The following is a 19,991-nucleotide window of genomic DNA, read 5'->3' as shown; positions in this document are numbered from 1 at the left end:
GAGCGGCCAGGGAGTCAATATAAAAGCTAAGGAATAAGCTAAGTAAAAAAGCGAGAAAAAGAAAGAAGTAAATTGACCTACCTCGAGAAAGGACCCCAGAGAGTCCCAGACCCGCTGCTCAGGATCGATGTGGACGATCCTGTGGACAACCTCGGGCAGGACGCACCCGTCGACCAATCTCTTTATTAAATCCCTATTATTGAAGGGATTCTCCCCCGGATCTTCTTCGGAGCCATCGGCCCCCTCGATGGCAGCCTTGCTGCTGCGGCTCTTGCGGGCCAACGTCTTCTTCCTCCTCCTCCTTTCGGCCCCCGGCGCCTCCTCGGGACGAGCCTCTGAAGCAGGAACCTCGGTCGGGGGGCTTCTTGAAGAGGCCCGAGGGACTGCGAGCTCGACATCGGAGGGGGCGTCGACGGCAATGGCCACCTGGGCAGGTGTGGCTGAGCTCGTCTCCCTACCCTTGCCTCTTCGCCGACCCGGAGGTCGCGGCGCCCTTCCTCTTGTGGGCCTTGAGACCCTGGGCCAGCATCCGAGCTGCGTCTGCGTCCATATCTGCAATGAAAGAAGATCGGCACAGCTTAGAAAAAGAACAAGAAGAAAGGGGAAGCAGCGAATGACAAAAAAAAATACCGACAGGGTTGAGAGGGCTTAGGCCGACGTTAAATAAGAGTTGCTCTTTCAGGAGGTCGGAGAGGAGAGGAGCTGGAAAAGCCTCGAGTTTATTGGAGACTTCAAGGTCGTCCTGTCCCAGGCTAGAAGCCCGACGGACGGAATCCCTCAGGGAGCCCCAGGGGGCCAACCCCAACTCCAAGATCAGGCATCGGACATAGAAGTACCTCTCCTTCCAGTTGTGGATAGAAGAGGGGGCGCCTTTCAGCAACCCCTTTCTACCGAACTGGAGGGAGAAGTACCACCAGTCCTTGGCTGAAGGGTGACGCTTGAAGGTATAGAAATTCCTAAACAAAGAAAGGGTTGGCCGAATTTCAGCTAAGCGACAGAGGGAAAGAAATCCTATTAGGAACCTAAAGGAGTTCGGCGCTACAGAAACTAGAGAAATATTCAAGAAACGAAAAAGAGCGATGACAAAAGGGGGAAGTGGAAGTCAAAGCCCGATGCGGAAAACTTCTTGATATAAGCAGAAGCGGCCAGGAGGAGGGGCGCTAGCCGAATCAATTGGCCCGGAAAGCTCAAACTCATACTCCGGAGGAACTCCGTACTGAATCCTGATCAGCGAGAGTTCGTCCGAAGTCAGAGTGCTAGGAATGGTGTCTGGTACGAAGATCGGACGAGGTTCATCTACGGAACTAAGGTTTTAGGGGGCTGGAACGGACGAACTCTTAGAACTGCTACAGGAGGGAGTATTGGAGGACATTTTGAATCAAGAGAAAACCCTAAAAAATCCTGAAAAAATTAGAAAAAATAAGAGACAGGATGCTCGCGGAAAACCGAACAGGCGGAATGCAAAGGAGGAAAAATGAAAGAACAGCGAAAAAGAAAAGGGGGTTCTGAAACTAACCTAAGCTGGTCCGAGAGATGCAGAGATGGGGGTCGACCCGAAAAATGCCTAAGGCCGAGAGAGACGCTGGAGGAGGATGAAACTCTCGAGAAGGAGGGACCAAAGAAACTCTCAGGCAAAGTGAAACCCCTGAAGGAGGGGGGCAGGTTTAAATAGGCAATAGGGTCCGATGCAATAATGATTGCAGATCTCCTCTAGCCGATCTACAACCGCCGCGTGTCCCACTCATCATGGCAGGTGACTGGAAGCGGCTGATGACTGACAGAATCATTATTGCACCGTACCTAGAGCAACGCTCCAACAAAAATTCCGAAAAAATCTTTTCGGATCGCCTCGATTTGAAAAGACTCCAGCACCAGCGCGCCAAACGCCAAAATATCTGGACACAACCGAGTACGAAAATCGAGGGAGGCAACTTCGGCTGTGAAATTTTCTCTGTACTTCCTTCATTCGGAATCCGAACTCGAAAGTAGGAGGACTGGTGTTGGGTATAAAATAACCCCAATCGAAGTTCGTAAGAGGCCGACCCTCCCAGGGCTCTTCCGACTTCCAACTTTGTGCGGCGTCTTTCTGAACTCCCCCGACTGTCCGAGCTTCCATAATACCATCCGGACTCCCCCAACAGTCGACCTTCCACAGTGTCCTCCAGATTCCTCCAACGGACGAACTCCTATCGTGCCATCCGGACTTCTCCAATAATGAGCTCCTCCATTCATCTACCAGACTGCTCCAAATACTCTCTAGGCTTCACTATCAATCGATTTTCTACAGTGATCGACTACTCTCTGAATCTCTTCCAGACTTCTTCCTGCCTCGATCGACTTCACTCCGAGCTTCTTCCGGATTTCATCAATGTCCGAGCTTCTCCAGCAGCAGAACTTCTACGGTAACCAGACTCCATCCAAATTTCTACGATGGTCGACCGTCTTCCGGATTTCATCCGAGCTCCTACAAGAGCCGGACTCAGTCTAAACTTCTACAACGAATGGATTCCAGACGAACTTCTACAACGGATGGACTCCACCAGTCGGATCTCTACTCCGAACTTCTATTGCAAGCGGACTTCATCCGAGCTTATACAATAAGAAGTCTTCATCCGAACTTCTACGGCAACCAGTCTTCGTCCGAGCTTCCACAGTAAGCGGTCTCCTTTCGGACTCCTACAAGAACCGGACTCCGTCCGAACTTCTACAATAGAATTGAATTTCAGACTCCTCCAGCAGTCGACCTTCCACAGTGTCCTCCAGACTCCTCCAGCGAATGAACTTCCACAACGCCATCCGAACTCTACTATCAGTCGATCTTCTGTCGGATTCCTCATGAAACCGGACCTCTCCAGCGGACAGTCTTCAAACGAGCTTCTACATCAGACAAATTTCAGATGGACTTCTCTAGCAATCGGACTCCTGCCGAACTTCTCCAACAGAAAGTTTCTGTCCGAGCTTCTACAGCAGATGACTTCGGTCTACAGTATCAATGCCTAAGGCACCCAACAACAGTCCGTCAGCAACCTCGAAAACATCCGAGCTTCTCTTAGATTGCTGAGATAGAGAGCCATTCCGCTCCATCAGACGTCCCAGCCGAGCTTCAGCCATCCAGCTCGAACTCTCTGGCAAGTCGTGACAACGGACACTATCCCACTCCGCCTTCCGTAACAAACTCCACGTGGCCCCACCATTTTCTGGCAAGTCACGACAATAGACACCACTCTACTCTCTGTAACAGATTCCACATGGCCCCACCACTCTCTGGCAAATCGCGACAACGGACACCACTCCATTTATCGTAACAAACTCCACGTGACCCTGAACGGCCCACTACCAGGCAGTTACGGACGTCGCTGTCAAGCGGTTACGCTCCCCCGTATATAAAAGAGACCCCCCAGATACATTCTCCTCTAAGCTCTCAACTCTATCTCGAAACTCTGCTAAAATCCCATTCGAGTGCTCCATTTCTGTTGAAGTAGAGTACTAACCTGAGCGTCGGAGGGTCTTGCCGGAGCACCCCCAACTCCGGTTTAGACTTTCCTTGCAGGTCCCGACGGCGGCCGCGATCCCCTCGACTCCAACTTCTCCGATGTCGGCGGAATTCTGCACCAACAAATATATTAGACATGATGAGCTCTATAGAGTCCATTATGGCTTGGCTTAAGCAATACAAAAAACAAAAAAAAAAAAGGAAGAAACTAAAAAGAAAATTCGACACCTCAACTGAGCAAGGTCTCCAGTTGCTAACCAATACTTTCTGTGGTAACTCAACAGACAATGCTAGCCAGAATGTCTTTAGTTCATGACAAACCTGGACAAAGAGGACAACATCAAGAAGGGCATATATCTCAGTAAGGACATAAAATCAATCAAAAGATACGTATGGGATAAACAAACAACATACCTCCTGTATTACGCGCCATGTGGACTCTAAAGGTTGCGCCTTTATGGATCCAACTAAGGGTTTTTCTTCCAACAAAACTTTTACACAAGCAAGAACTGAATCTGCTATAGACTTAAGATTGTAACCTCCTTCCAAAGCCATCACTATCTTTCCTTGAGCAAACCCCGTCAGCTTAAAAAGTAATTGTTAAATATTAGAATAGTTCAGACAGAAGAAATTGGATTCCATAAGGGAGTACAGATAGAGACATGACAATCTTAAATATACAGACAGATGCTTTCAAGAATGGTTGAAATAAAAATAAAGTGCCAGTGGTTTTTTTTTTTTTTTTTTTAAGTCGCAGCAGCAAAATGTTGATGCTCTAGAGATGGAGAATTAATATAATGTCACAAAATTTAACATGACAAAGACAATAAATGTTTTCATACTGGTTAAGGAATTTCTGTGAGGGACATTTTAAAATTTTCACAAAAGAGAAAAAGACAGTGTAGAAGCAACTCACCTTTTTCAACATGAGCGAATATCCATATGGGGTGATGCAACAACCACCAAGCGGATCATCAACAGCTGTTGAAAAAGCATGTTAGAAAAATATTTTAGAAAAAAGAAAAGTAAATAAATTGTGTAACACCCAGCCCAACATGTTGATTTTAATTGATGAATTTAGCAAATTAGCAAAACAAGAAAAATGTCTTGAAAACAAATAATGCTATATGAGAGTTAAGTTGCTTCACTAAGATTAAGGATAGAGGAATTAGCTTTTCTTATTTGCTAGGTAATCAATACCCCTATATGCACCTTTGCTAGGTGTTCAGTGAAAGCTTCTGACCAGTAAACCAAATATGAGCTCAAGCCTTGCAGGATATCACATCTACATGGTTGCCAACTTAAGATGTTTTGACCTGTCCAACAAGTTGGTCCTCCATAAATGTTAATACTTTTAGCCTGCTGAACCAATATAGGAAGCCAAAAGAAGTGGATATATTTTAGGCCCTAGTTGCCCCCCAATTTAGGATCAAGCATCACCAAAGTAACATGAAAAAACATAATTTGGACTCAGTGAAACCACCTAAATTTTGTTAGAGTCCTAGGAATGAAAACCCAAAAGACCAAGACATGTTTGTCAAGTGACTTAGTAAATATTTCCATCTACAAAAGTGACTGTTCATCTTTACATCATTAGCAACTTTGTATTGCATTAATTGGATGGAATGCGTATAACTTTCAAATTGATTGTCTGAGTTGATCCAATGAAGCATTAATCAAACAATTTGAGGAATTCATTCCATCACAATAGAAAAACTTAGAGTAGAAGTTGTCTAAAAACTCTTTTCTGATCTTTTAAATTATAATTATTATGTTTTAATGATGTCAATCTCAATTTATCAAGTTTAACGGATAAATTTTTCAATTTTGGACTGTTCCAATAGAAACCATTTGATATCACATGAGAAGCTGAAAAGTCTAAGCTTAAACCATTTGAAACAACACATTAGGCCTAAAGCTACACGAAGAAACACTGGAAAGCCAAAATTTTGAATTTTGCTATGCAATCAGCTTGCTGGTGGATTAATTAATTATTAATCTAATATCAACAGATCTATGTGAGAGCATCTATATATAAGTGTGCATATTGTTCAGACAAGTAGATATGCAAAAGGCACAAAGATAAACAATTTCCATGACACGTCAATAATACATATCGTACAAAATCCTAAAATGAACAGATGGTTTGCAGACATGCAGTGAAAGAAAAATAATGTCAAAAAAAAGGGTAAACAGAAAATAACCTGCATCAAATCCAGCAGAAATCAATATTATGTCAGGATCGTAAGATTCAGCTACAGGAAGCAATACATGGTCCCAGACAGCTACATAGTCTGCATCACCACATTGTCCTTGTTCCCAAGGAACATTGATGTTGTATCCTGCACCTGGCCCTTCACCAATCATGCAATATGAACCATCACCACTAGCAGGATAGAACATTCCAAAATCAAACCTACAATATGTAATATGCTTGTTATGATAAGCCATGTTAATGAGATCACTTCACAGTGAACTAACGTTCGCAAAAAAATAAAACAGCATAATCTACTTGTTCATTATTAAATATCAGATAGCTACATGATTGGCTGATTTTGTAGATAGATGTCCAGCATGACTCTTTTTTTTTTTGACGAAGAAGAAGAAGAAGAGTGTTGGAAGAGTGGTATTTGATTAGATACAAATTATACAAAATAAGTCCACCTCAACATATGAGATCAGCATTTGATAGCCCAACGAGAAAGGATGCTTTTTGGCAGGACATGTAGGATAGAGCGCTCTAAAACACAAATTTGTCAAAGCATGCAAATCTATTGAATAATCAGCTGTCACATGGAACTTTATTTATTAAGTTGAAGGTAGGCCTTGTTTGACCATCTGTTTGAAAAGAGCTCCATAAAATACAACAAAATTAGCCCCTTTCTTGAAAGTCTCAACATGCACATTAGAGGATTACAAGTATGTATTCATCTATGGCAAAAACCTCATATTTTTCGTCCACAGTGTTCATTAAATTCTAAGAAAACCTCAAATTTTTTATCTGAAAGTGTGAGAGAGACTGTTCTGAACATTGTGGATCATATGCAACTGTTTTTGTGCATGTCATTACTTAGAAACAATAAAAAGAACCCAGATCAAGGGAATGGTTGGCCTAGACAATTACCGTAAACTTTCACCAATGGCAAGGATGTAACAACTGACAAGTGTTAAGCACATTCAGTAGTGACAGAAGCATGGTTTCCAGTGCTGGCTTCCGCTGGCTGGCACATATTGGGCCAGGCCAGTACCAGAACTAATTAGATATCTACTACTAGGCATGCCAACCTGCATGATCCATGCGAATCTGGTTCCAATCTGGTACAGGTTAATATGGCTCAGCACCAACTATCAAGCAAAACATACTTTGATTTTGGCCTGATCAGCATGTTTCGAGATGACAAAGCACATGGCATGCCAGCTATTGGCCAACATAGCCTATGCATACAGCAATGAATCACTGGAAAGAAATCAATAGAGCAACAAGCTTTAATTCCCAATCTGATCGTGGGGAAAGCAAAAAAATTGAATGTTATTAAAAAAGAGAAAGGATGCCGACCGTGAGTTGATTCTGAATAATAAATTGTGAAGGATCTGAACTGACTAGAAACATCATGCTCAAGACAAAGGTCAACCTTTTGAGGCTTGGTCTTTGTCTCTCAGGATGTATGATGACCAAGAGTGACAGGAAAAGCAGGCTTTTCAAATACCATCAGATATGAGACAGTATGAACAGTATCATATTGCTTTGCCAAGTTTCTGGCACTAATACACAGTGTGCTGATACATGACTCAGTCTTGTACCATGTGTCGATACTTGGAACGGTGCTATTTCAGCAAAAAAAAAATCAATATATAGTCCCGCACCAGTATATGAAACCTTGACCAAAAGGGATGGGGGAAGAGATAAGTACATAGTAGAGACAGCATCACATGAAGTGTGTCATAAGGGCAACAAATGAAAGCAATATGGTCCAGAATAGCTCAATTTTTCATATCAACAGCAACAGGTTGCTAAAATCAAGTGAATGTCACACAACACCTATTGGCAATGTCCAACAAGAAAAAGGGCATTGGTGTTTCAATTACATGGCAGAGATTGTTATGGTTAGACTAAAATGCTACTGCATAACCCGAAAGCATTTGTCCAGATCTAGGTTGGCAATCCAAGCTCATGTATTATGAAACTCAAGTGTCAAGGCATAGACAGAAAAAAACCACATGCAAATACATCATGCTGGAATGTGCATTATAGATTTGATGCATAGATGATGATCTCCAGCATACATTGAAGTTATGCAAGTAAATAGCTGAAACATACATACTGTCACACCCCAAATTTGGAACATAACATGCCCATGCTACCAAGGGGTGCCGCCCTCAATAACACGAAGCAAGCATTCATAATCAGCAAAAATCCATCACAAATAAAATATAATAAAAAATTCAATTCCATCATCCATCAAGTAATTAAATCAAGATTGGTTTAAAGTATCTAAATCTAAAATCAAATATCAAACCTATGTCTCATAATTCATAAATAATTGACTACAAATCCATAATCATCCTATAATTTTCAAACTTGCTAGCATAGACCTCCAAGCCTAGATCATCCATCGTTCCTAACCTTATTCCTTTATGAAAGAAAAAAAAAGCAAATAAAGAGATATGAGCTACACTAGCTCAGTAAGTAAATCTTATACTATCTTACCTGGATCATGCATAAATTTATACATACATCAATAAATCATTTAGAGAAAATGATTATAATTGTAAGATAAAACTTTCAAAATATCATTATATCTAAATCAATCATACTCTTGCATATGCATAAATTATACAATTTACATAAATATAATTTTCAATGCATAAAATAAATAAATTTATAAATCATGATAACTTTATAGATAAAGTCATAAATCATCTGTCATTTTGTCGCATCATAATTCTTAATAATTCTCTCAGACTAAATGCTATAGTCACCTTATACCCATAAGAAGACCAAAATCAAATCACGCTAACTACTATAACCTACTGGTGAGGGCCGTATGCCAAGCTACTATAATCTACTGACGAGGGCCGTATGTCGAGCTATTATAACTCACTGGCGAGTGCCGTATGCCGAGCTACTATAATCCATTGGCGAGGGCCGTATACTAAGCTACTATAATCCGCTGGCGAGGACTATACACCGAGCTACTATAACCCGCTGACAAGGACCATGTGCCAAGCTACCATAAGCCGCTAGCAATGGCTGTGCCAACTATTGTAAACCACTGGTGGGTCCATAGTACATATCTATTTGAGAGCCCATAGTCATACTTTTTAAATCATATCTTTTTAAAATATGTGTTCTTACATCATAAATAGATAAGTTGAAAGATATTTAACGACTTTACAATGTTCATAATCCATAAAGTGAAACAATCATAAAATCAATGTTTTCATATCAGCTATACAGATTTTGATAAATATAAAGTTCATAGTTCATAAACAAACTGTTAATATTAAAATATCCATAAAGCCATACTTTTTATAAAAATACATGATTTACATAATATCATATGCTTGATCTTTAATTTAAGAAAACATAGAATCATCGATGTCAACTATTCTTTTTATTTTTCTTAAAGTCTTAAGTATTGAAATCATTCAGTAATTCAAAAATAAGGAGTGTCAGAGTTACCTCTTCTGCCCTAACCCTTCAAACTTCGCTAGATGAATTTATTGAACCTATTTAACATATTAAAAATATAATTAATTCCTATTCGATAAATTTAATTATGAGAAAAGAAGACTATAGATTGGATGGTCGGTCCAACAAACTATCCAGGCATCGGGGCAATTCAAGGCCTTCTAGCTGAGAGTCAAATCTAAGCGACCCAATCAAAGAATTATGAAACTCGGATTGGATCAAGATCAAGATCGATCAACAGAATTCATCTATAATAGATTTGAAAGATGCTCGATATGGTCGGGATAATCAGTTTGACAAGCTACATGGCAAGGTCTGCGGAACCGATACCGATGGCCGAATCGACCGGCCGGTGGTATGGTTCGACACGCCTCTGTTCCGTTCCAAATCGAGGCAAACCGACGAAGGAAAACAGAGCCGAATCGGAGAAGAAAAAGAGAGAAAGAGAGAGAAATATAGAGAGAGAGGGAGGAAGAAAGAAAAAGAGGGAGGGAGGTCTGCCAGAGGGGCCGTCGGAGGGCCTCCAACAGGCCATCGGAGGGCCTCCAACAGGCCATCGGAGGGCCTCCAGCGGGCCGTCGTGGCCCGCAAGGAGCGTTTATGGCCCCTGCGGCTCCGCAGCATGAAACAGGGGTGATCCGCCCTTGTTTTCGTGTTTTTAAAAAAAAAAAATTAAATGAAGCAGGCACTTACCCCATGCCGGCTTCATTTAAAAAAATATTTTTTAAAAAAATATGAAAAATAGGGGCAAATCGCCACTGTTTCACGCTGCAGAGCCGCGGGAGGCGTTTCGCCGCCCGACGGCCACGACGGCCTGCTGGAGGCCCTCTGACGGCCCCTCCGATGGACCCCCCTCTCTCTTTTTCTTCCTCTCTCTTTCTCTTCCTCTCTTTTCCTCTTTTTCTCTCTTTTCTTCCCCGACACCGGCATGTGTCGTTTTCCATGCCGGAACAATCTCGGTTCCCCACCGGGATGGTTCAGCACGCCCCGTACCTAACGATTCGGTGTGGTACGGCATTCCTTGCTACATGGATATCAAAACAATTTCAAATCTCTTTGAAAAGATCATCACAAGTTTATACTAGTGTTTATAGATCAGATAGAGAGAAAAAGAGAGAGGATAGAGAGAGACATAAGAGAGAAGGAGAGAGGAGACAAAAGAGAGAGAACCCTTCTCTCTCTTTTTCTTTTTCTTTTTCTTGTCTTCTCTTCTTTTCTTTTCTTCTTCCTATTCTTGGCTTAATAAGGGAGGAATAAGGGTGGTGGTTGGTGCTCCAGTGGCATGCAGTGGCACAATCGAAGGTTCGATAGCAGGCTATCGATGAAGATGGGGTAGGGACAACCGGTGGCGAGATTCGACCGATGGAAAATCATGAGACAAAGGCCCAAAAATATGGTATCCAGGCCATTCTTGGCTTTTCTTCAATGGCCATTCACCAGTGGCCATGATATCATTGGGGAGGATCGTGGGGAGGCCGAGGAACCTAGCTTACGGCCCGGCTTCAAGGGACGGCCACGCTAGTGGCTAGAAAAAGTGAAAGTAATGTAAGAAAAACAAGAAATTCTTCTTTATGGTGGGTTTCTGACAAAATCGATGGCCAACAACAGTGCCCAAAGCCATGAGAAGATGAGGAAGAGAGAGAGAAGGAAGGATCGGGGCCTTATCTTGACTCCGATGGCATCTCTAACCCAATTTTCGATAGGCATGGAGAAAGGAATCTAGTGAAAATCGGGAGAAAGAGAGAGGAGAACTCAATAATCTCCAATAGAGGATCATGGGAGGGATAAGGGGGGCCCATTTATAGAGAGCTCTAGGGTTTAATTGCCCTATAACTATGGCTTCTTCCCAAATTCAATCAAAGATTGGGAGTCTTCTTCCAATGTTTTTGTTTTTTTTGGCCGCCTTAAAATTCATGCGACTGGTCTTAATTGAACCAGGTTATCACATATACAACATACCAAAATTGTGTATGCCATAATGTAGATATGATACATTATGATGCTATACTTTCTCTAGAAGCACGAAAATGAGGTTCGGTATGCCACAGGGGCCAAACCGGCCTATATTGGGTGGAACCAACTCCTCCAGGTTTCTTATTGTATACATATATGCTGACTATTGCGAATGACACCATGGATTAGTATGAGAAGGCCTCCCAACCCTGTGTTAATACAAGAGCTGTATCATGCTGTATTGAGCATGCTGTATTATACTAGTAGGGTACCTATATGATACCCAATACTAGTACAGCAAACCTTGGTTGACAATAACAATTTCCATGCACTAAACATGTAATGGTAAGTTAATATTGGAATTTGGTTATTCTAAACTCTAAAGAGCATAATAGTTGATTATGATATTGTAAGTTCAAGAGTTGCCAAGTCACATCCATGTATAATGATACAAAATGGTCAAAATCACATGAACATGAACAACAAAGATGAAAATTTTCACCACATAGAAAGGGATAATATCTGTGCTAAACACAAGAACAAGTAAGAACTAAGGAAACTTGGCTAATAGTTGTAAGAAAGGACACCTAGAGACTTGCATTGATAGAACATGCCCTTGATAGGAACGATCAACTAAGGAGTTAACATGGACCACCCTAAATTGATTGTACAAGGGATGTCAGTTATGTTTGTGCTGCTAAATAAGTAACCAGAGATACTCAATGTCATACCTGTGAACAGAAAAGAACAGTACCCGAGGGTCCTTGTAAAACATATTTTGAGTGCCATTACCATGGTGAACATCCCAATCCACAATTAGTATCTTTCTTATACCTAACTCTGGCTGTAAAGGACAACAAAAGTGAATAGCAATGGAAAAGCAATGTAATATAATTTACAAAATGCCATGACACCACCCTCACATTGGGTTTTTGTACAGAAGATTTGCAAACAAAAATTACTACATACCCTTTCATTCAAGAGAAAATTAGCTGCAATAGCAACATTATTGAACAGACAAAACCCCATAGCTTCATCAGATTCTGCATGATGGCCAGGAGGCCTCACAATGGCAATAGCAGAATCCAAATCCCCTTTGGCCACCTTTTCAGATACCTACTCGAGGAATAAGCAAAAACAGCATTTGATGTTAACCTAGAATGTACTATTATTATTTTATATGAGTAGAATGGAGCTGACTGAGGTGCTTTATTTTTATAAAATTCAGTAACTAGTCCAGTTAAGAGATAGTGTGAAATTATTTTTAAAATGTTTCTAACCAATTGGGTGGAGATGAGTTAAACTGCAACTGGTTAAGAAAATTGAACATGAAATTACCTCCATAACTGAGCCTACTGCAAGGTAAGCAGCTTCAGATGAACCCTTGTTAAAATATATAGAATTGAACTCTGAGGCAATCCTAAGATGTTGAGAATTAAATTTTTTTGAGCTGATATTCTTGATCAGCTTGATATGCCTTGGGGTATGAACAGATGCTATGTACTTATCCTCAGCTTCCTTGGCACTCAGAACTACACACCTGGAAAAAGAAAAGGATAAATAAAACTAAATAGAGATAGCGATACTACTAAATAGGTGGCAGAAAAAAAAAACAAAAAACAGAAGTTCAATAATTATGCATAGTTCCCACCAAACAGATAGTAAAGGGTCCAGTGAGACAGGGAAAAGGAATAGATTTTCTAGGTTATTACCGCAGGTGACATGGATATCAATTTCTAAAATGCTATAGAAATGGCACCTATAACAGTTTATACATGAAGCTGAACAATTCAGAAAACACCAACAATTGAGACTGCAGAAATGACTAAATGCATCATACATAGATTCAGTCATCAACCATAAAAAGTCATCAACCAAGCCCAAACCCTTGCAAAATTTCGAGGCCCATTAACATGGAATGAAAGATATTCTCCGTTGAAAGGAAAAAGGTTGTCAGTAACACACCATGTTCAACCAAGCAAACGCTGAGTTGAATTCACGATATAAACAGAATGACAGTTCTAAAATCGTGCGAAAAGGTGAAATGAACTTATTCACATTAAAAACTACGAGCCTAATCAAGATTTCAAAAAAAAAAAACGTATAATCTCAGGCTATAACAAGGTTTGGTTGGCTCAATGAATTTCTTTCCTCTTTGATGTACAGATCATTACAGAAGTTACAGGCAAAAAGCACTAGTCATCAGCCATTAACATCGCGCATAACTTTCTAGATCAAAACCTTTCATTCCCTATCAGGAACGCATGAAATCATAAGAAAAGACTCGAACTTTTAGAGTTTTAAAAACCCATCGTCAAGTTGCGAGAACGAAACAGAGGAAAGAAGAGTCTTTTTCCACTCTTCCTCACTTCCATTACCGCCAACAGTCCTCGAAGCAAAGGGGGAGAAGAGGGGGAGAAGAGACAAAGATACCTCTGGGGAATCCCCTCGGACTCGAGCTTCTGCCAGATGGCGCGGATCCGGTCGGGATTCTCCGGATGAATCTCGCCGTCCGGGGTGGCGTGGTGGCACATCCGCTCGTCGTACAGGAGGCCGACGCGCCGGCGGCGGGGATCTTCCGGTGCTGCCATTATCGACGCCAAGAGAGCTCGGGCGACAGGAACGAAGAGGGTCAGGAGTGGAGTTGAAAAGTACCAGATATTTTGGGCATTGGAATGGGAGTGGAGTATTTCATTTTAAAGAAGTTAAGAGTACGTTATGAAAGGCAATGGATTGGGTACGGACAATTCAGGAAGTCGCCTACTATTAGACTTTTCTGCTAACTTTAAATACGGAAGAGACTTGGAGGGAAAATGTTCTTTTTCTCTCTCTGAAGTTTTTGAAGTTTTTTGAACTAAAGAATGGAGCATGGTCCTACATGTTATGATGCTATCAAACCAACAATGTGCATCGCCTCTGGTGAATATGTGTATGTGTGTGATAGAATTGATGGTGAGTGTCATGCCTATTTAGGTCCTACCACAGCTCCACTGAAGGATTTTTTTTTCCTTTCCCCCCTCTCATTTTATCTTGGTAAAAATGATGCTATAAGATTAAGAAAAGATTGCTTACAACTCACTAAAAATGTTAATGGCATTATAACAATCATTATGGCAATGTTACAAGCCTTCCCTATGTTATACTAAGAGATTATTATAATATATTTATTTAAGTGGTACCTAAATGATGATGTTAATTCGGTTGTTATCCTAATACAGAGGCCACTAGGGACAAAATACTGGTCATTATTTGGTAGTTTCATTGTTTATCCAGGGAAAATAATATGTGGTCTACTATTTCTTTATACAGCGAACCTAGTCTGAATCAAGTAGTCATTATTCTTATTCCTCATTATTTCTGATTATAACATCAAATAAAGGTTATTTTAATACCAATTGTTATTTCCATTATAGCAATAAATAAGTGTTCAGATTTTTAATTCTGATCCATTACGAAAGACTAGTTTGGTTCCCAGGAAGAATTTTTCTTCCCAGTAAGTTACTTCCTGGAAACTGACTTCCCAAGAAATTACTTTTCAGGAATATAATTTTGGCATATTTGGTTGGCCATGGAAAGTTACATATTTCATAGTGGCTTATGTTTGGTTGAATATCCATCTTTTTGGAAAAACTGTATAAAACATCTATTTTACCCTTAATAGATATAGAACCACATATTTTTGCTCCTAAACTATATATAAATAATAATATTATATTCATATTCATATAAATATAATATTAATATATATAACATTTATATAATAATAATTTATTACATTGATATAATACTAATTTATGTATTAATATTATATTTATATAATACTAATATCTTAATATTATTAAAATAGATATAATATAATATTAAAAATAGTATTATATTAATATGAATATTAATATATATATGCTATATTGATATTAATAAAAATATTAAATTAGTCTGAATATTAAAATAATATTAATATATTATAAATATTATATTATTTATATTAATATAAATATTAGGATAATATTTATATAAAATTATATTAATACTTATAAGAACAATATGTAAATAGTATTTTCGAGAATTTATATTCTCCACAATCATATATTTGCAAAATTATCATCATCATTATTATTTTTAATTTATAATAATTGATCTTGAATGCTATACATAGATTTCTAATTTGACTACTTGTTTAAATGCAATCATGATATTTATCTCAAAAAAATCAATCTTTTCTTCTTATTTTACACAATCTTTTCATCTTATTAATCTAACTACTAAAACCATCATTAAAGCTATTAGTTATTAGCATATTGTAACACAAGATATTTGCTGATTGATATGCGTATCAGTATGTAAATGATCAAAATACTCTTTGATTGCAAAAGTCCAATATATCAAACTATTACTATTTTATTGTTTTATTCAGTGTACCAATAGCTATACTAAGATATGTTGGTTTCAAGTTGTTTGTCATTTGGTCAGTCTAGGCCTGATGAGATAACAGGTAAATATAAACAAATTTTTTAGATAAAAAATTTGCTGACACCAATCAAATTATAACATTTGAAACAAAAGTCCAAGAGACATCAGGTCTATAATAATCTACCACAACCAAATACCAATACTACTTTCAAACAAGACTGAGTTTTTGGTAAAGCTTGACTGTTTCAACAAAACCTATCCATTTCAGCTGAAACAGATCAATTTCGGCTAAGAGCCTGAGACAGATCCATCTTAATTAAATAAAATAGATCATTTTGCGGCAATAATTATTATCCATATAAATAACCATCCAAATCTATAAAAATAATCAGCTTGCATCATGTGAAATAAGAAACAAAAATTAGCATCCAAAACATAAACTTATAGTTGATCTAAAAGCAGTGTTTGCATACACTGTTATCAATAAGACCTTCACCAAAAAGGTACCCAATATATAATATTCAAAATAGATACACAAGGTCCACAACAACTTAGCTACATTCCACTTTGAAAGTCAGGCAAGCAAAAGGTTAGAACATATGCCCGTCCATAGTCCTCTGGAAGACTGAAAAAGTAATCAGTCTCCAGTGGATCCGTGATAATTTTTTTATCCACCCTAAGAATCTTGGCTTAAGAAAAACTCTGTACCTTCATCACCTCGGATACCACTGCCATTTTTCTATCTACAGCCTCAGACTCATGTTTAAAATATGAAGCCAATTTGCCAATATGGTCTCCAGCTGTTGCCATCAAGTTTCTTACCTTAGCCATTTCACATGCAAGCTCTCTCACTATCTCAATTGTCTCATACCTAGCTTTCTTAATTTTGGTTGGCCAACTTGGACCTACAGCTTCAGTATTAACAGTCATTTGTGGAGTATGCTTCATGAAACTCTGACTAGCATAATTGCTTTCCTCTTCTTGGCTCTCATTGATAGCTGATGGTGTGTGTGGAAACTGTTGCTCCTCAATCTCTATTTCTTCAACAGCATCTATAGGTGCTTCAACTCCCATTCCGGTCGCACAATCCTTTCCAAAGATATTAGTCAGGTCCTCAAAGTAAGAAAAAGGCTTATTCCTTATACCGTGAGCATTTGGGTGATCCTGTATTAAAAAAAGATGGGGCAACATAGTAAGTAAGAAAAGTTTTCAAATAAAATATGAATAACTTTATAATGCCAATTTATTTTAACCCATTCTTTGAAGGTATCCTCCTCACAAGTCACATACTTGTTGATGTCATCCTATCCAAATCCACTATAGTTAGGTCCCAACATCTCTACGATACCATTGTATTGCTTCTTCAAAAGTTTGACCCGAGACTCAATATGGGGTGTTGCTTTCAATCCACACCCAGGAAGCTTATCTTCCATCAGCCTTTCTAATTATTGCAAATATCCACTCCTAAAAGTCCTATTGTCGGCCCTCTAACTTCCTTGGGTTACCAACTCAACTAATAACTCAACTAACTTGGCATCCTCCGTAGAACCCCACTTTCTTATGCACTTTATCCTTTAATTTTATGTTGATATTTTTCCTGCCACTGAGGTGCTCATATCTACATTCACAATCTCATATGTTATAATTATATAATCATAATTTATCATATTAGGTTGTATTGCATGAATAAGTATAAAAGAGCTATTAAACAAGGATTTGACATAACACAAGATTATAACATAACACAACAAGTATTATAACATAGTAAGAAAAATACTAAAAAGGGATGATAACGTAACATATAATGTTCACACAAAGTTTAAACGCCCTAAATATTAAACACAACAACGATGATAATTATTTCTTCAAATTCTATTTTGTTGCCACTCTATAAATATTTGAGTTGCAAGATTAGCTCTGAATGTATTCCAAGATGCAGATGACTCAATGTGCTCGATATATGCACCATGCTCATGTGGAAAACTATCATGAGATTGCTTCTCTTTATTGTATATAGCCTCAATAAGATCTACAGACATCTCTCTTCTAATATAGTTGTGCAGCAAGCAATATACAGAAATGATCCTACACATTGTCTTAATAGGATACCAAGTATGGCTCCTTAAGATTGCCCATCTTAGCTTTAGTAGGCCAAAACATCTTTCAATTACATTCCTAGCCTTTGAGTGCCTCCTATTATAGAGCTCCTCAGGTGTAGTGGGTTGATGGCCTTGTCTCTACTCATTGAGATGATATCTTTGACTTCTAAATGGAGTTAAGAAACCCTCAGAATTTGTGTATCCAGCATCACACAGGTAGTAATAACCTACTTGTTCAAAAGTAAGCAAAAAAATAAAGTGAGAAAAAATTATCAATCCTAATCATGCAAAGAAAGTATAGTAGTAATAAAGAACTTAAAATTATCTTGTGGGACTTTTAATCCATTTCTATGAGAAATGACATCCTTGAGGACCCTATTATCATGTGCTGACCCCTCCCATCTAGATAAGACATAAATAAATTGCATATCCTGTGAGCACACATCAAGTATATTTGTAGAAATTTCATTCTTTCTCGATCGATATCTAGGTTTATCTTTCTCTGAAACTCGCACTCTAATATGAGTACCATCCAATGCACCTAAACCATTCTATAGTACAAATATAAACATAATAGTGAGTATTTAATAATTTAATAAATAAAAATAGTGCCTTTAATTTAAACTATAATATATATTAACTCATCTTGAACCACTTCCATTTCTCATCTGTTGATGTTTCTATGATAGGCTCAGGCTTCTTTAGTAAGCATGTATGAAGTCTCAAAATAGCATTAAGAATAGTATTAAAATGCCTACTTACTGTTTCACCTGATCTATGAAAGTACAATTGCATAACTCTATTTTTCGAGTGATGGCTTAGGATATGAAGGAATATCGCAACCATCTTTTCCACTTGAACATTTCTGTTCCCCTCCAATTTGCCAACCGATTTAAGTATTTCACAAAGTTTTCAAAATGCCCTCTTATCTATTCTAAGTTGATCGATACAAACTTGATCACTCTCTATTATCATAAGCCTGAGAGTAGCTATTCTATTCATCACCCTCTTGTCAGGTGTTCTATCAAAAACATACACCACTTCTCTAGGAATTCTAATATTCAGCCGTGCCAAGGTTTCAAGAATCATAACCTTCATTAACATTATCATCAACATCATCTTCGTGTATATAATCAAAATGCTAATTATCATCTTCTTTTTTTTAGACACAGATAAACGAGCCATAACTGCCATAAGCAAACAACAGACAATCATGGGATAAGAATCAATTAAATAATCTTTAGAAGTGCATTTAGAATAATTATAGGATAAATCAAAATAGTAAATATTTCAGAAGTATTTTCTAAATATAATTCATTAATAAGTGAGACTCATCAAATTATCGAGCTAAAAGTATATGGCTAAGAGATCTTAATAGCAAATATTTTAGAGATCACGATTTTTATGTTTCTTCGATATAAATTAAAAAAAAAGATAAATCAGAGCCCTTAAAAAGATCGATGTGATAAACCAGAGCCCTTAAAAATCTTGTTAACAAAAAGGAATATGGACAAACCACAGACCTTAAAGAAGACCAACATGACAACAGGAGGAATAAATATAAAAAAGATAAGCTTTCATACTCGAGTTCATGGTGATTAATAGGGTAAAATATTTTTTAATTCTAAATATTAACAGAAGTGTATGCATTCACATGAATTGATAAATAATTATTTAAATAATATTATTAAATTATATAGACATTCGTATACACCAAATGGGGACAAATATTTGTCAGATTTTTTTAAACTAATCAAACAAATGAAATATGCTACAAAAAAAAAGACCAGACAGCAAAACAAAAAATACTTCCACCATATGAACACTCCCGATTCAACTTGAGAAGCATGAAATCAAAGAAAAAAAATAATAAAAAAATAAAAGAAGAGCGGAGAAGACTTGAGAGCTAGATTGGGTGAAGATGCTAGCCATTCTCTCTTGAAAACTTTTCTAGGGCTTTTGCAAAAAGAAGAAAATAAAAATCTGAACATATATCACTATTCAATTTCATCTTAACCATCCTTTCATATATTGCATATTTTTAGCCACTGATCTTATAAGGGCATTTTTGGAAAGAAAAGATAGCCATCAATTTTCATCCCATGGGAAGACCCAAAACCCACCTCTCTCGTGAGTTTTCACTTCTCATGAAATATAAAAAGTATCTTCCTATGAGAACAGCTTTTTTTTGTCTCTCTCATCTTAAAACTCCAACCAAACAAGAAGACTTCTCTCTACTTCCCAGAAACTGCTACTTCCCCCCTCCACTTCCCATGAACCAAATGAGTCCAAAGGAAAACTGGGGTTACTGAAACCATGGTGGAAGAGGCAAAGGATTAGCATA

At 38.3% G+C, this 19,991-nt stretch overlaps 1 protein-coding gene and 2 pseudogenes across 2 annotated transcripts in view; all 3 read right to left on the bottom strand.

Moving 5' to 3' along the window:
* Nucleotides 1–13,848, bottom strand: part of LOC105056123 (histone deacetylase 5-like) — a 53,746-nt gene extending 39,898 nt beyond the window's left edge. Inside the window, exons 1-8 of one of the 2 annotated variants that reach the window (XM_073248058.1) lie at nucleotides 13,572–13,848; nucleotides 12,477–12,678; nucleotides 12,108–12,254; nucleotides 11,870–11,982; nucleotides 5,698–5,909; nucleotides 4,410–4,474; nucleotides 3,908–4,078; nucleotides 3,722–3,814 (exon numbers count right to left, since the gene is read on the bottom strand). In XM_073248058.1, coding sequence (XP_073104159.1) covers nucleotides 3,722–3,814; nucleotides 3,908–4,078; nucleotides 4,410–4,474; nucleotides 5,698–5,909; nucleotides 11,870–11,982; nucleotides 12,108–12,254; nucleotides 12,477–12,678; nucleotides 13,572–13,729 — 1,161 coding nt within the window. In that variant the 5' untranslated portion in view covers nucleotides 13,730–13,848. The remainder of the gene's footprint in view (nucleotides 1–3,721; nucleotides 3,815–3,907; nucleotides 4,079–4,409; nucleotides 4,475–5,697; nucleotides 5,910–11,869; nucleotides 11,983–12,107; nucleotides 12,255–12,476; nucleotides 12,679–13,571) is intronic. The other variant, XR_012136477.1, reaches the window with a different exon arrangement.
* Nucleotides 13,849–16,071: 2,223 nt separating this feature from the next.
* LOC140853244 (uncharacterized) lies at nucleotides 16,072–17,164 on the bottom strand (annotated as a pseudogene).
* Nucleotides 17,165–17,925: 761 nt separating this feature from the next.
* Nucleotides 17,926–18,841, bottom strand: LOC140853175 (uncharacterized; annotated as a pseudogene).
* Nucleotides 18,842–19,991: the final 1,150 nt, after the last annotated feature.

Source organism: Elaeis guineensis, chromosome 13, assembly GCF_000442705.2.
Source record: "Elaeis guineensis isolate ETL-2024a chromosome 13, EG11, whole genome shotgun sequence".
NCBI classification, from domain to species: domain Eukaryota; kingdom Viridiplantae; phylum Streptophyta; class Magnoliopsida; order Arecales; family Arecaceae; genus Elaeis; species Elaeis guineensis.
Note: the sequence above shows the minus strand (reverse complement) of the source record. Positions and strands in the feature narration are given on the sequence as shown.